Below are 15,128 nucleotides of genomic sequence, written 5' to 3'. Positions count from 1 at the left end.
ATCTTATTTTGGGACGGAGCCAGAAGTATTTAAGATATGTTGGAATGTTATCGACTTTTATCTGATTCACATCAACAAGAATAATCTATTTATAATGACATGTACCTAGATACAATGGTTTCTTCGGATTTTTTATTACACTAGTTTTCTTTTTCACGTAAGGAAATTTTCTTTAATAGTAAATGTTAAGGATAAAAAATTCGTCTCGTAATTTCTTGGCGGAATCTGTAATTTGTTTTTTCATTTGTGTCCGAAAATCGGGGCTTTTAACTTTTTGCCACTCTTACAGATTTTTATAACAGATTTATTACTGGACCCACCTGTCATAGACTCAGGGGCCCACATGTCATAGACTCACGGTGACAAATCTATTTTGATCGCTTGTAAGAGTGGCGAAAAGTTAAATTTCTCCCGAAACCTACTTCTGACATCTGGTTGTAATTTGTTTTTCATTTGTGTCCGAAAACCGCTTCCGACATCTAGTCAAACGTGTAACATGATATTTTTTGCAAAAGTATTTGTAATCTAAACGCTGCCTTACTAAGGCCCTATTTAGTTCGTAAAAACTTTTCGCAAAAACATCCCATCGAATCTTTAGACATCTAAATGAAGCATTAAATATACATGAACATTAAAACTAATTGCACAGTTATGCGAAAAATCGTGAGACGAATCTTTTGAGCCTAATTATGACATGATTAGACATAAGTGCTACAGTACCAACCTGTGCTAATGATGGATTAATTAGACTTAAAAGATTCGTCTCCTGGTTTTCAGGTGGAATCTGAAATTTATTTTATAACTAGAGTACGTTTAATATTTTAAATGAGTGTCAAAAAATTTGATTTGATGTTTTTGCAAAAACTTTTTACAAACTAAACCCCCCTAAGACAGCACGGCTTTTAAATGGAAAAAAGGGAAGCAAGCAAGCTGCAAGCGACAGCAAAAGAAGAAGCGGGAAGTACAATACTCCTCATCTCAAACACTTCGTTTCGCTTCTCTCTCTGTCGGTCTCCTTTCTCTGCTCCTGCTTGCTCTCCTTTATATTCCCTTCCCTTCTCCTCTCCTTGCCCATCCAACCCTCTTCTTCTTCCTCCTCGTCTTCTCCTTCTAGGGTTTCTTCCTCCGCAGACACGCGCCGCCTCCTCGCCCTCTGCATCTCCAGCCACCAGATTCAGATCTACTCTTCTGCCAAGGTGCCTACTCCTCCTCCTCCTCTTCCCCGATCCTCCTTAAGCCTTGCTGATATGTTGGATCCAATTCCACTATTTTGCAATGCCTTTTTCTCCCGTTTGCTAAGCTTCTTCTATACTTGTGCTACTGTCTCCTTTCAAATCTGTGGGCTCTGGCCCTACTTCTATTCCATTCATCTTTCGTATGGTATCGGTTGCTCTGTTTTTCAATACAAAGATGTCATTTTTTTCTCATATATATGTTGCTTACTTACTTTCTTCACATGTTCACACTTGTTGCTCATTTTTTGTTCTTTTGTTTTTACCAAAAGAAAATCACTGCTCCTAAACTGCTTGGTGTAAACAATCTGACTAACCGTGTTGGTGTTACATATTTTACTAGTACATTTCCGGTTTCTCAAGAATGAAGGAATCATTCGAACTAGGAATCCTGCCAAAACTCGATGTCAAATCATGCAAAGTAGTACTGCTAGTAGTTATTCTTGTCTGGAGGAACCTTCTAACCTCAGGTTTAAACGACATATTTTTTGTAAGATATTTCCATGCTGCATCAGGTTCAAACTGCAACCATTTTCTTCACGGCTTTAAAGTTTCTGGTTTTATTGTATTTCTTGGCTCAAATCTATTTGTTTGGCTATTATGTGATTATGCCTGTCCAAATGGTCGAGGTTGGCATTAGGTTGACTTGTATTGGAATCAATTAGGTTGACTTGTATTGGAATCAAATTAATCATAAATCTTGTAACTGTTGACAGCTTGTCTCATGGCTCCTGCTGTTGAAGCTGTGGAGAAGAAGACAAACTCAGCCCCCAAGGCTCCTGCTCTCAATGAAAGGATACTGTCTTCCATGTCCCGGAGATCTGTTGCGGCACATCCTTGGCATGATCTTGAGATAGGTACTTGAAATTTTATCTTGAAAAAACACCATTTTCTATATTATTCTCAAAGCTTACAGATTCCTGACTTCATGCAGGACCTGGTGCACCAACTGTGTTCAACTGTGTAAGGCCATCATAAAAGATTTCCATTTATTTGTTGTCCCTGATTCAGTTTGATACATATTCTTACTGAGAATTTATGCCTATGGTATAACCCTATCGAAATGCCTCTATTTTGAACTTTTAGGGCTCACGTGCTGGTTGGCATTTCTGCCCATTTCACATCGCTCCATAATTTCTCAACTGGAGAAAAGACAGAGAGAATGCCCTAAAAAAGTGTCTTTTTTTCTTTATTACATGTCAGGTTATTGAGATACCAAGGGGCAGCAAGGTTAAATATGAACTTGACAAGAAAACTGGACTGATAAAGGTAAAACCAAGATATTCAATGATTCATCATAGTTGTTGTCATTAAACTCTACAAGTCTATTTTCCAATGGTTCTAAAATGCCGTGTTCTTTGTTTTGTTGTATGCACATGTAAAGGTGGACCGTGTGCTCTATTCATCTGTTGTGTACCCTCACAACTATGGATTCATTCCTCGCACACTATGTGAAGACAGTGATCCGTTGGATGTGCTGGTTATTATGCAGGTATGCTTGATATTTTAGTTTTTTTTTAACTACTAATTTCATATGGTAGAATCCTATTGCTTGCCATCTTAAGGAAACATTGTGCAGGTTTCCTTTTCCCTTCAACCATTTTTTAAAGTAAACCGAATAATTTTTAATATAGATATGTGAAATCATGTGCCTTGGTTTACCTCTTGTCTGATACTAACATATATTACATAAGATCCAATTCCTGTGTCACTTCTTTTGTTTGGGTAACCAAATTAATGCTACTTTTTGTTCATACAGGAGCCAGTTATACCAGGTTGCTTCCTACGAGCAAAGGCCATTGGCCTCATGCCTATGATTGACCAGGTTTGGCTTCATCTCTTAACCCTGACAAAGACTCAAGTAAGGGAAAGATTCTGATGCACATATTTGTTCGAACAGGGAGAGGCAGATGATAAGATTATTGCAGTTTGTGCTGATGATCCTGAGTACAAGCATTACAATGATATCAAGGAGCTCCCACCTCATCGCTTGGCTGAAATCAGGCGCTTTTTTGAGGACTGTATCCTTTTATATCAACTTAAAATCTACTTGTGCATTCTAATGAGTTGCATTCACCATTAAAAAATGAGTTCTATTCAATAACTGACGTCTAACCTTGAGCCTGCAAAGTACTGTTAGAAAATGCATGTGATTTGACTAAGATTGCAGATTTCCTCCCTTATTAACATGTTGGACACCACAACCATGGTGTTCCCATATGTGCCTTTCTAAACTAATCTGCCATTATTTTTATATCCCAACAATCATGTATCAAGTGCACACCAGCTTAAACAAACTTGCAAGCATGTCAGGATCATGCAAATTTACACACACTTGCCTCTCTTAGATCGAATGGTTTCTTTAACTGGGACATTCAGACAAGAAAAATGAGAACAAGGAAGTTGCTGTCAATGACTTCCTGCCTGCAAGTTCTGCTTATGAGGCCATACAGCACTCCATGTGAGTAACTCTGGAAAATATTTCTGTGTAAAGTCAGCACCAAGCTGAATCCCTGACAATGCTTATGTTGCCATGCAGGGATCTGTATGCTACCTACATCGTGGAGGGCTTGAGGAGGTAGACTTGTGCTGCATTCAGGACCGAGAAGATGTTGACAAAAACTGGAGACATATTATCACCTTATCAAACAAATACAATTGTTTTGTTGGTATGATATACACCGATATTAAATCAGTTTAAAGTAGTAACAGCAAGAGTAGAAACTAGTAGGAGAACAAAGAGTGATTCCTTCAATGGCCCTCAGTGCCACCACGATATGGATTATTGATGAATTGTGATACTTTTATGTTGATTCTATTGATACGTTTCAAGTAAAAATGGAATTTTTTTTTCATTTTTTTATAAAGTACCGAGCCGAAATGCCTGGTCATTCGTTTCTGAACTTCAGAAAAATACCAATGTTACGGCTCCCTATAAGTAAATTTTCAGAAACCAGTTCAGTTCCTCACAAACATCTCATCCTTTACCTTGGTGCCCCAACTGGGAATTCATTTGGGGAAGTAGTCTATGTTTTTTTCCGTGAAGGACAAAAGATTGTTTGATTCTTTTATAGCTATTTAATACAATATAAACAATAGAATTAATTACTATAAACCTGATAATCTATTTTCAAGATGTGATAATTACTGTAAAGCTGATAATCTATTTTAAAGATGTGATATAATGAACTTATATATAGAATTTTTCTTACAAAAATTATACTACTACTTAACAGTTTAGTAAGGTTGCGCTCAAAAGTCAATGAAAAACTAAAAATAAGTTCGAGACAAAAACACAACCATAGAGCACCTTTGAAAGTACAATTCTTCGCTCCTAATAAAATATATCTCGGTGAATGAATATAACATATCTCGGTGAATAAAAGTATTCACGCATATCTTTTCATTTCTACTTATTGCTTATGATTATAAGCCAAAATTTGAATTTTAAATTTGGAGTTGATTTACAGGGTTTTCACTAAAGTTTATTTTATAGCCTAGCTTTTAGATTATTAAGAATATATCATTTACAAATTATTTTTCGTTTATAAATACCCATTGTCCCTAATGCAGCTTGTGACATTTGCCACCGATCCTAAGAAACTGTGTCGCATCTCCTATGATGCATGGCTGCAACAAACTTGTGGAATTCCACTCGGTTGCAAGCTTGGCGAGAATGAAACCATCGCCGATTCTAGTTTTTCTTTCTTTGCTTCTAGACATCGTGGAACCATCGCTATGGTGCAATATTCGAGGGGATGCCACCTTCGTTGACAGGAGCATTGTAATAGAGGAAACATTTGTGTGGATCCAAAATTTCAAATAAGAGCCTAGAGGAGTTGGCGAGATCTGGAGAAGGATTTTCTTCTCACATCTACAAAATTTGAATTTTGATTTGAATCTCTCCCTCGCCAGGTGATTCCAAAAATTCCTCAAGAAACGGGGTAATTCATAATGTCAACTTGCATTGCCCATTAACATGACTAACTCAATTGTCATTGCTTCATATTCCCCCTTAGGATTCCACGCTGCTGAACAAATTCAATCAACAAACACGATAGATGAATAGTGTCATAGAGATCAACTCACTAGGTTAAAAATTCGCATTAGCCAAACAGACTATCACATTGATGCAGAAAGCAACACAAACAAATTCAACTGACTAAAACACATGGAACTGAGAAGACAAAGCGAGTCACTTTGGTCTTCTCATCACTTCTACCACTAGGTTTCTACTATCGTCTACGTGCAAATCAATCAAAGCATGCAGTTAACTTGTGCTTGTGAGGACTAATCAGGAATCGAACAAACGGGAGCGCTGCATATACAGTTGGGGATGTCTAGGAGCGCGCCGGTTTCTTGGGCGACTTGGCGGCGTCCTTCTTGGCGGCGGGCTTGTCGGATTTCTCGGCGGTCTTCTTGGGGAGCAGCACCGGGTTGATGTTGGGCAGCACGCCGCCGTGCGCAATGGTGACCCCGGCCAGCAGCTTCCCGAGCTCCTCGTCGTTCCGGATGGCCAGCAGCACGTGGCGCGGGATGATCCGGTTCTTCTTGTTGTCGCGCGCCGCGTTCCCGGCCAGCTCCAGCACCTGCACACGCACGCATGGGGGGGAGGGTCAGCTCGATCGGATCAGGGCCGGAGGAGGTGCTCGCGGTGTGCGGCCGTGTGTGCTTGCCTCTGCGGCGAGGTACTCGAGGACGGCGGCGAGGTAGACGGGCGCGCCGGAGCCGACGCGCTGCGCGTAGCGGCCCTTCTTGAGGTAGCGGCCGATGCGGCCGACGGGGAACTGGAGGCCAGCCTTGACGGAGCGCGAGACGGCCTTCTTCTTGGGCCCGCCGAGCTTCCGCCCCACCGCCTTCTTCACCTTGCCGCCGCCGACGACGCTGTCCATCCCGGCGAAATGGATTTCTGGAGGGATTTCCTTCCGCGCGGCCGCTGGCTGCTCTGGATTTCGATTTGATTTGATTTGGGATTTTTTTGAATCCGGCGCGGCTTGCGTTATATAGAGGGGGGCGCGGGGCTGGCGATCCGCGTGACGTGGGGTGCCAGCCGTCGGATCGGGATGGGAGGGGAGGGGGGATTCGTTTTGGAGGGGGCGATCCGTGGGAGGACGCGGCGGACCAATCAGGTGCGCCTGCTTCAGTATTGGCCTCTCATCTTCTGTTTTTTTCCTTCTTTTGTCACAATTGGGCCTTGTAACTGAATTCGCAGCCCATGGATTAATGTGGCGTGGGCCATGAATTCATGGCACTGGCGATGGGGCCTGGGCCGCAAGTGGCACTGTACTGTTTCAGAGGCTTCAGATTTTGAGAGCCGGATAATGAGAACTTTATTGTTACATGAATTTGTAACATGTTACAGTAAAGGATCTCGGTGGACAATAGTGGTGATGGTCACAACATGGTGGGCACAGGTATAGGAATTTCAGAAATAACATGATGTTAATATCATACTCGGGAATATCTAAGGATTTATCACTCGTATAAGTGTCGTTTAATGACTTCCCAAAGGGTCGCGATCTCGTGAGGGTGAGCTAACTCCAAAAACCCGTCCTCAGTTCGGATTGCAGGCTGCAACTCGCATGTATGAAGCAGGAATCGCTAGTAATCGCTGGTCAGCCATATGGCGGTGAATCCGTTCCACCCTATGTATATGTATTGGTCCTTGACCCACATATTATAGGTACATGAGTTATAAAATTGATAAATTTCACTACTATAGAAGTAGCAAGAACTTAAATGTCCCTTGGACTCAAGGGGCATATGAGTTATAAAATTGTTAAACTCCACTACTATAACAGTAGCAAGAAACTTAAATGTCTCATCAAACTCACGGGGCATAAAGGGACATATTTTTTTAATGACAATGCTATTAATTGGGTATCTACACCAGGAAAAAATATTAGATGTTGCACTATCAAACAAAGTGTGTTTTTTGTTGTTGGTCTTACATATCTTATATAGTAACATGCATTACAATGTAAATTGTAATTGCTATATCCCGTATTTACACCTCCTACTCCTCCACTCTAGATGTGCTGGCAGTTGGCGTCCACACCTTCTCCTCTAGATGGCGTCAACACATGTTCTACTGATCCTCCTCCTCCAGACGTGGTGCCAATGGCTAGAGGCCATGCTTTCTCCACTCCAGCCGCACGACAAAAGCGAGCACTCCCACAAGGCGAATGCAAATTGGAATGTCTGTAGTTGTAACGTGTAGGATCAAACAAGATTAAACAAACCTAAGAGAGGAGAGTGAATGGTAGGGAAAAACAAAACTCAAAAATCTTTCGTGGAATAAAAGATTACCTCTGTCGAAGAAGAAATTGACGAAGACTTGCTACCTTGATCGCGTCGCTCCTGTGCCGCCGCTATCTTGATCGCGCTGCTCATGTGCCACCGATCAGATCATCGGATCGCGCCACTACTATGACGTCGATCAGATCGTCGAAATCCAAAAAATCACCAGTAGATGAAAGCCAAAAACGTAGATTGAATGATCTTGACTTTATTGCATCAACTGGTATTTACAAAATGCACCAACAGCACTCCTATCAAAATCATCGATCTAGAATCAACAACTAAATCTCACAAAAAGCACACCAGGGACATACCCCTCGGTCTCTATTTATATCAAAAGTCTATCACCAAATAGGAGTATGACTCCTTATACTAATACGACTTATCCTCGAAAACTATTTCTAATTAGAATCCAGTTTCCCAAACCGTGAATGTGCGCTACAGCACCCGCGGCGCTACAGTAACCCGCGACGATACAGTCACCCGATTCCGCTACAGTCACCCGATTCCGCTACAGTAACCCGCGACCTGCTACAGTAATCCGAACCGAGTACTGTAGCAAATTCTTTTCCTTTTCTCATCCAGTTTTGATCCGATTTACTACCTGATTTTTCCGGCGCTTACACATACAACATGTGAAGCCCGTTACGATTCCATCCCACACTTTGTTCCTCCACCATGTGTCAACTTGCATTCAATATCGTCACCCGGCATTCTCGATCGTCCGGACCTCAGCTCCTCCCTAAGCTTAGTCACGATCCTGCCACCGTTGACTGATATTGACCTCAAGTCACCTGCACAACTAGATACAAACCAACTGTTTCCGAGCACAGATATCACAAACTGACTCACATTAGTTACACACTCGCACCAACACCTTAATTGTTTCTAAACCAAATTCAATTTATAAACCAAATCGCAAGCCAATTGTTCATCAGAAAATATTAATCACGCATATGATCTTACAATCTCCCCCTTGATAAACACATTGGCAAACACTTCAAAATTTGTTTTGTTGTTTTTGTGAAGTAACTCCAAAAAGCATGCAATGCAAAAATATTTCAAGGAAAAGTCTCTCACTTTTGAAAAGAAAGAAAATCCTTTGAGTATGACAATTATGTACAATTTTTTTTTGTTACCTTGTTCTCCTCGTTTTGACAACGAATTCATCAATGAAGGTTTTTTATTTTCATTTTTTTTCTCGGAGAGCTTTGCAATGTACCAATAGTAACTCAAGAACTTGTATTGCAATAACAAGGTAGAAAAGGTGACTAGCTAACTAACAAGCATGCATTAAAGTAAAACCATAAACTCGAGATATGACAATTAAGATCAAGTCAACATTAAGAATTCATGATTTCAAAGAGTTATAATGCAACATCGGTATAAGCACATAGATTGAAAAATAAATATTGTACATATATACCCATTGCATTTATCACTCTTTCTCAAATTAGCTCTAGCACAAAATTATCAAGAGAATTTTTAACATTTTTACTTAAGCCTTTTTGCTCAATTTTTTCTCTCAATTATTCCGGGTACGTCCTTGTCGTCAAGACTGTTTTCAAGGATTCGGCACCCATTATTTTTGCTCACATCGAATACGTCCTTGTCGTCAAGACTGTCCACGGATTCGGTATTCATTTTTTCTTATAGATATTTTTTATTCTATTGAGCAATTTGAAAAGCTACTGAGGAATAACAAATCAATAAAGCATATATATAAGCATTTAAAAAAGAACCCATATGCTAGCATCAATATTGCATATTTACTTAATTCAAGTATAGAATTTAAGTGTCATGCATCATCTCCCTTAAAAGCAATATCAAAAGCTCATGTATAAACCAAAATTGTACACAAGCTAGATTACTAATCATATTCTCTAACAAGTATTGCAAGCAAGTACTACAATATACTAAAGGCACGAAACAAAGCTCTTCCTTTTTTTTGTTTTTTTTTTGTTTTAAAACACGTCATGCATTAATTAAAACATGTATGCAAAAGCAAAATCAAAAGAGGAAGAAGAAATATGAATGCAACACGGAGCCAAAAGCTCCCCCTCAATTGATGCCAAAAGGATGAATAACTCCCAATTCTTCCCGAAGAAAAGCAAATCGAGAAGAATCCAAATGTTTCGTGAAAATATCAGCCAATTGCAATGTAGTATCAACAAATTTTAATTCCACATCTCCCTTTTCAACATGATCCCTCAAAAAGTGAAAACGAATATCAATGTACTTAGTGCGTGAGTGTTGAACAGGATTCTTAGCAATATTAATGTCACGCCCAGAAATTTACACCAAATTTCTGAACAATAGCATGTATTAAATCTCGGTCCAGGCATCAGCCCGAGTACATACTATGACAAATCAATACATAGTTCCACGACTTAAAAACAAATAAAAACAATTATCTATCGAAATGCAGCGGAAAAAGAAAAATAAGACTAGACCATCTAATCTTCAACTTTAGCTGGCGATGACGGCTCCATACCACAGGCATTCTCGACGGCGAACTGAACCTCACTTCAACCTTGGGAACAACCTTCTTCCGACTTCTGACTCAGGCTCTGGCACTTGCTCTGGTGGGGGAAAAATTAAGCAAGGCTGAGTACAAACCACCGTACTCAACAAGTAACACCCAAGAAAGGGAGAATAATGAATACAATAGGGTATCAAAACCGAGTACTGTTACAGTGATCTGAACCGAGTACTGTAGCAAATTCCTTTCCTTTTCTCATCCAGTTTTGATCCGATTTACTTCCCGATTTTTCCGGCGCTTACACATACAACATGTGAAGCCTGTTATGATTCCATCTCACACGGTGTTCCTCCACCATGTGTCAACTTGCATTCAATATCGTCACCCGACATTCTCGATCGTCCGGACGTCAGCTCCTCCCTAAGCTTAGTCACGATTCCGCCACCGTTGACTGATATTGACCTCAAGTCACCTGCACAACTAGAGACAAACCAACCATTTCCGAGCACAGATATCGCAACCTGATTCACATTAGTTACACACACTCGCACCAACACCTTAATTGTTCCCAAACCAAATTCAATTTATAAACCAAATCGCAAGCCAATTATTCATCAGAAAATATTAATCACGCATATGATCTTACATAATGTTCTCTTGAGATTGTCAAAATATATTATATGAGGAATTTTAGCCTCCAATAGCTAGATTTGGGTTAGGATTCATATATAGTGACTCCCAATCCACGAGATAGATTTGTGGGACACATTGAATATTCTTGCGCCATTGGCTTGAGTTTTCTTTTGATTCACTTTGAGCCTTGTTTTCAAATCCTTCACTATGTCCATCTACTCAAGTTGGCCTTTGGAGAGTGATTTGGTTCTTGGAAGATCTTGTGCTTGATGCGTCGTTGACTTGATTTTGAGCACTAGCTTTTCAACACTAAGAAATCCTTGTTGCGTCTATTACTCTTAGGGGTTGAGAACTCCTAGACGGCTAGGTGTCTCCCTTGAGTCATGAATTAAGGTCTAGCACATAGAGGGAAGTTTGTGAATGTTAGATCTCGCCCCCGCAAGTAAACATATACCTCTAGTGACAAGAGGAGCGTACGTGCGCAGGGGCGAAGCTATGGAAAAATAAGGTGGATGCCTAGCTAACTTTATTTGCACACAATGTATAGTTCTAGAACGTCATTTCTCTAATCGATGGCAAATTGGAAATATACAAAAGTGCATGGAAAACTGGTTGGTATGATCCGATATATTTGTTGAGATTTTGCTAACCTTGGTCATCTCGTCTTGTGAGAACATGGATAAGGAATGTATTTTGCTCATGAATGGAGGCTCTAAGGCTTTGATCGTCATCTATCAATATGATTAAGTCAAATACCTTAAAACGTTGGTGACACAACATCTCATCGCTATGTCATCGAACAATACCCGCAAAAGTAACAAGTCTTATCGCCCGGTATAATTGTTGAGATGATGTTCATGCCATTTATATCGACTAGTTGGAACAAAGATGGATGAGGTGCACTTTTACTAACCAGAGCATCTGAGGTGCTACCTGTGGCAACTAAGATGATGATATTGATGTAGACTTTAAACAATTACAATATAAAGACATACATGGAACATGAAATGCTGTTATAAAAATATTTTCAACAAGAAGCAGAAGCTCGAAGTAAACCATAACCTTGTGATATGTTTATATGTTGGTGAAATAAATGCGAACCATGTTAGCCACATAGGAGGCACATATAGTAGCCATCGCGAGCATATGTACAAGTGGCTGAGAAGCCGACTATATTGTTGTTCTTCGTGGAACTAGACTGGAAGTAGTGGTCTTATTGTTCTTATAAATTAATCTAGGTTGAGAAAGTAGCTAGACTATTTATTCGCCAACTAGCTCACATGTCTCTCTTGACATTAACGAAACATGAGCCTATGTTAACTCATAAATTATTTTCGTTTACAAATAAGACTTTTGGTTTTTTCATTGAAAACTCAAACAATCACCCCATAAACCTATTTGCCATTGATAATCCGATGCACATGAAAACGCGAGAAGAACATTTATTTTTCTAATCACCTTATTTGCCATGGATAATACTCCAGCTTTATTTAGTAAAGTATTTTTTAAGGCAGGGTTAAGAAAAAAAAACTCCATTTGGACACAGAATACTCTCTCAGACAGGCGTGTGCACACGTGTCCCCTTATCCACCCAAATCCTACGGAGTATATAAACCCACACTGGACTCATCACCCTCCCCGCGTCAACAGAGAAGAAACCATTCGGAGAAAAAAAAGAAGAAGAAATAGAGAGAGAGAGGAAAATATCCCCACCCCACCCGCACGCACGCGTCTCCGATCCGAGCTCCAGATCTGCGGCGACCACCTCCTCCCTCCCCGGCGCCGGCGCCGGCGGCCTTCCACGATGCCTTCGTCGGAGCAGGGGGGCTCGCCCCTGCGCCGCCTCCTCCTCCGCGTCGACGCGCTCGTCCTCCCCTCCGCTTGCTCCCACCGTCTCAAGCCTTGGTCCTCCCTCCTCCCTCATCCCTACCCCCGCTCCTCCTCCTCCTCCTAACGCCCATCCCTCCCTGCCTCCGCGACCTGCTCCCGTGCCCTCCCCCTCCTCCTCCTCCTCCCCCGTTTCTGCCGCTCCTCATAGCTACCCACAGCGATAGGCCTCTTACCTGATTACTGCTGTTGATTTGGATTGGATTGGGAGTGTTTGCGTTGAATCGGTTGGTCGCACTCGGTTTGGATTGGGTTGGACCGGGATCAGCGCCGCTGTAGCATCGGGCCATCGGCTCGCTTTGGTTTTGGTCTTGGGGTGTTAGGGTTTCGGTGCTAGGCTGTTGCTTGATGGATGGTCATTCCTGTGGTGATCTCGAGAGAGTGCCGGCAGTGACATCTGACGGTACCTCGTCGGGTATTTTCGCGGACGGCATTACGAGTCTGCCTGAGAAGCATTGTGCGCTGGTTGATGGAGCTTCTCAAGTGGCGGCGGAGAATGCCGATAGGTTGTCGGAAGCTGGGACGGGTATGGATTTCTCCAACGCCACCAGCTTGGGGGTGAAGAAAGGGTTCCAGAAGTGCATGACGTTTCCACCCTCTGGCGGTGAGGCACAGCAACAGGGTTCATGCTGTGCTGCAGATAAGGATCACAAGGATGCGCCCATCTATGAGCGCTCGGTGTCACTGCCCGTGAGTATCACTTCTTAAATAGCATCATCATATATAGGAAAAAAATGACATTTATTCTGACTCGCAATCATCTTCCTAGCCTGTGTTATGTGAACTTGATACTGGACTTATAGGATATTGTTAATAATCATAGTCACTGCAAAATGGTTTCAACTGCTGGCTTGGTACTAGCTTATGCCTAGTTTAATCTACCCAACTTATATATTAGCAAATGCCTTCTTGAAATGACACTAGAAACATCAGAACTGGTGATAACACTGATTAATTTGTTGACTGCGATGACAATATAAATTTGGTCTTAACTGTCTGAAATTGATGTCTCTTATCATCATCTTATGTGAAAACTTGTCGCTTATTGTGTATGCTATAATTACAAAGCATGCATGAGATATGTATCCTACGCTATTATTTTGTTATTTCCAGTTGCTCTGATAATTAACAGGAAATCAGATAAGCCTAATATTATTGGCACACTGTTGACATGAATGTGATATACTTGTTTTTTTAATAGTACGTTATCCTTACTACTAAAGGCTTGCGTAGTTAATGTCTCTATGCATCTCTGGTAACTGTGCATGCTATGTTATAGTTGGCAATTTTAATATCGTAAGCAACCGACATTGCTTTTGCACGTGAACTGACTGGTATATTGTTCTTGTTGTGTTGTTATTTGCCTCGCGGAACTTTGTGGCAGTTGGAATGCCTTTTTAGTTAGTTGTTAACGTTGTCTAATGACCGCCATCTTCATTGTCCTGTGCCAACAGCCAACTTTGAAGATCATATCTGCCATGAAAGGAAGCCGCGAAAAGAATGGGTTGGCTTCACCAACTGAGAGTCGCCACGTCAAATGGGCCCCTGACGTGTATGACCCCCCTGTGACATCTGTATGTCATTCAGTGAATAACAGTTATCAGCGTCGGTCCAAGTCCCGGAAGAAGGACAAGAATAAGCAGAAGGAGAAACAAAAGAAAAAGGGGAGGTCCAAGAAAAACCGTCAGAATACTATCCAGAGTTCTGCGGTGCTCCAAGCTCCTGGGTAAGGTTGCTATCTTGCTATTTTATTGTCACACAAGGCATGCAAAGTAAATTCTAACGGTTGCATGCTCAGCAAACTTGATAGGCTGGAAGATGCTGAAGCCTCAAGTGGTAGTTCAGCCCCAGATGATTTCAACAAACATGAGACTGAGATATTGGATTATGGCATCAGCAGTCAAGAAGCCAAATGTGGAAGCAGCTTTTTGCGTGAAACGGCTGCTAAAATGCATTTCTCTACTGCTGAGGCTTCCTAAAAGGAAAATGGGTCCTGCTGATTCACCCTTAGTATGTAAATATGATGGATGTGTGTAGATAAATAAATCCAGTTTGTTGATGTGTTTCCTCCTGTGTGGAGGCGTTAAGAGAACTTATGGCGTGCTTTTGATTTGGAGCAGTTACCATGACTGTTATACTGGGTTTTGTATGTGTGATGGACAAAACTAAGCATTAATCTATGGAGCCGCAGTTGTTTCCTTGATGAAAATGATTCATTGATTGTTGCCTTGAGTTCAGCTGCTGTTGTACTGGTTATTGTGGATTCTGACTTTGATATTGTTGATTGCCAGTCGCCCAAACAATGCCTGCTGTTTTTGTATCGATGTTCAGCAAAACAGCAGACTCAACTGCATTACTCCCTGCCTGCCATTTCATCAGCAGAGAAGGGAAGAACTATATTCTGTCCGGTTTATCGTAATGGTAGCCACCAGGTAGCGCACTTCCGAGTTCTCATTGGTGATCAGACAATATTCTCTTAAAAAGATTCAGTGATTATTGCGTATGCTCAAAGAGTATCCGTATAACCATATTCCAATTAAAATTTGGTATCTTTTAAGAAAGATATTTCGATCAAAAGGAGAATCCTACAGAAG

At 41.2% G+C, this 15,128-nt stretch overlaps 3 protein-coding genes across 4 annotated transcripts; 2 read left to right on the top strand and 1 right to left on the bottom strand.

Annotated features, from left to right (window-relative positions):
* Nucleotides 1-1,065: 1,065 nt before the first annotated feature.
* Nucleotides 1,066-4,050, top strand: LOC102718738 (soluble inorganic pyrophosphatase 4-like). Its single transcript, XM_006653910.3, has 9 exons — nt 1,066-1,196; nt 1,949-2,089; nt 2,167-2,195; nt 2,436-2,501; nt 2,617-2,724; nt 2,992-3,057; nt 3,133-3,253; nt 3,612-3,693; nt 3,772-4,050. The coding sequence occupies exons 2-9, from the start codon at nt 1,957-1,959 to the stop codon at nt 3,812-3,814; spliced, it is 648 nt and encodes a 215-aa protein (XP_006653973.1). The 5' UTR covers nt 1,066-1,196; nt 1,949-1,956; the 3' UTR covers nt 3,815-4,050.
* A 1,157-nt stretch (nt 4,051-5,207) lies between these two features.
* Nucleotides 5,208-6,186, bottom strand: LOC102718455 (probable histone H2A.6). Its single transcript, XM_006653909.3, has 2 exons — nt 5,909-6,186; nt 5,208-5,821 (listed from the first exon to the last, which is right to left on the bottom strand). The coding sequence occupies exons 1-2, from the start codon at nt 6,122-6,124 to the stop codon at nt 5,573-5,575; spliced, it is 465 nt and encodes a 154-aa protein (XP_006653972.1). The 5' UTR covers nt 6,125-6,186; the 3' UTR covers nt 5,208-5,572.
* A 6,106-nt stretch (nt 6,187-12,292) lies between these two features.
* LOC102717986 lies at nt 12,293-14,743 on the top strand. Of its 2 annotated transcripts, none has more exons than XM_006653908.3 (3): nt 12,293-13,224; nt 13,989-14,260; nt 14,345-14,743. In XM_006653908.3, exons 1-3 carry the CDS (start codon nt 12,883-12,885, stop codon nt 14,511-14,513), a joined length of 783 nt encoding a protein of 260 aa, XP_006653971.1. In that variant the 5' UTR covers nt 12,293-12,882; the 3' UTR covers nt 14,514-14,743. The 2 variants fall into 2 exon arrangements, with proteins under 2 accessions (XP_006653971.1, XP_006653970.1); XM_006653907.3 differs by having other exon boundaries at nt 14,333-14,743.
* The last annotated feature ends 385 nt before the right edge of the window (nt 14,744-15,128 follow it).

The sequence above is a fragment of the Oryza brachyantha genome, chromosome 5, assembly GCF_000231095.2.
Source record: "Oryza brachyantha chromosome 5, ObraRS2, whole genome shotgun sequence".
NCBI lineage: Eukaryota > Viridiplantae > Streptophyta > Magnoliopsida > Poales > Poaceae > Oryza > Oryza brachyantha.
This window is presented reverse-complemented; position numbering and strand designations above follow the sequence as displayed.

Coding starts and splice junctions, on each gene's coding strand:
- LOC102718738 (XM_006653910.3), top strand. CDS start 1,957: ATGGCTCCTGCTGTTGAAGCTGTGGAGAAGAAGACAAACTCAGCCCCC. Junction 3,058..3,132: donor TCATGCCTATGATTGACCAG/GTTTGGCTTCAT, acceptor TTGTTCGAACAG/GGAGAGGCAGATGATAAGAT. Junction 3,694..3,771: donor GAGGCCATACAGCACTCCAT/GTGAGTAACTCT, acceptor GTTGCCATGCAG/GGATCTGTATGCTACCTACA.
- LOC102718455 (XM_006653909.3), bottom strand. CDS start 6,124: ATGGACAGCGTCGTCGGCGGCGGCAAGGTGAAGAAGGCGGTGGGGCGG. Junction 5,822..5,908: donor TCGAGTACCTCGCCGCAGAG/GCAAGCACACAC, acceptor GTGCGTGTGCAG/GTGCTGGAGCTGGCCGGGAA.
- LOC102717986 (XM_006653907.3), top strand. CDS start 12,883: ATGGATGGTCATTCCTGTGGTGATCTCGAGAGAGTGCCGGCAGTGACA. Junction 13,225..13,988: donor AGCGCTCGGTGTCACTGCCC/GTGAGTATCACT, acceptor CTGTGCCAACAG/CCAACTTTGAAGATCATATC. Junction 14,261..14,332: donor GCGGTGCTCCAAGCTCCTGG/GTAAGGTTGCTA, acceptor TTGCATGCTCAG/CAAACTTGATAGGCTGGAAG.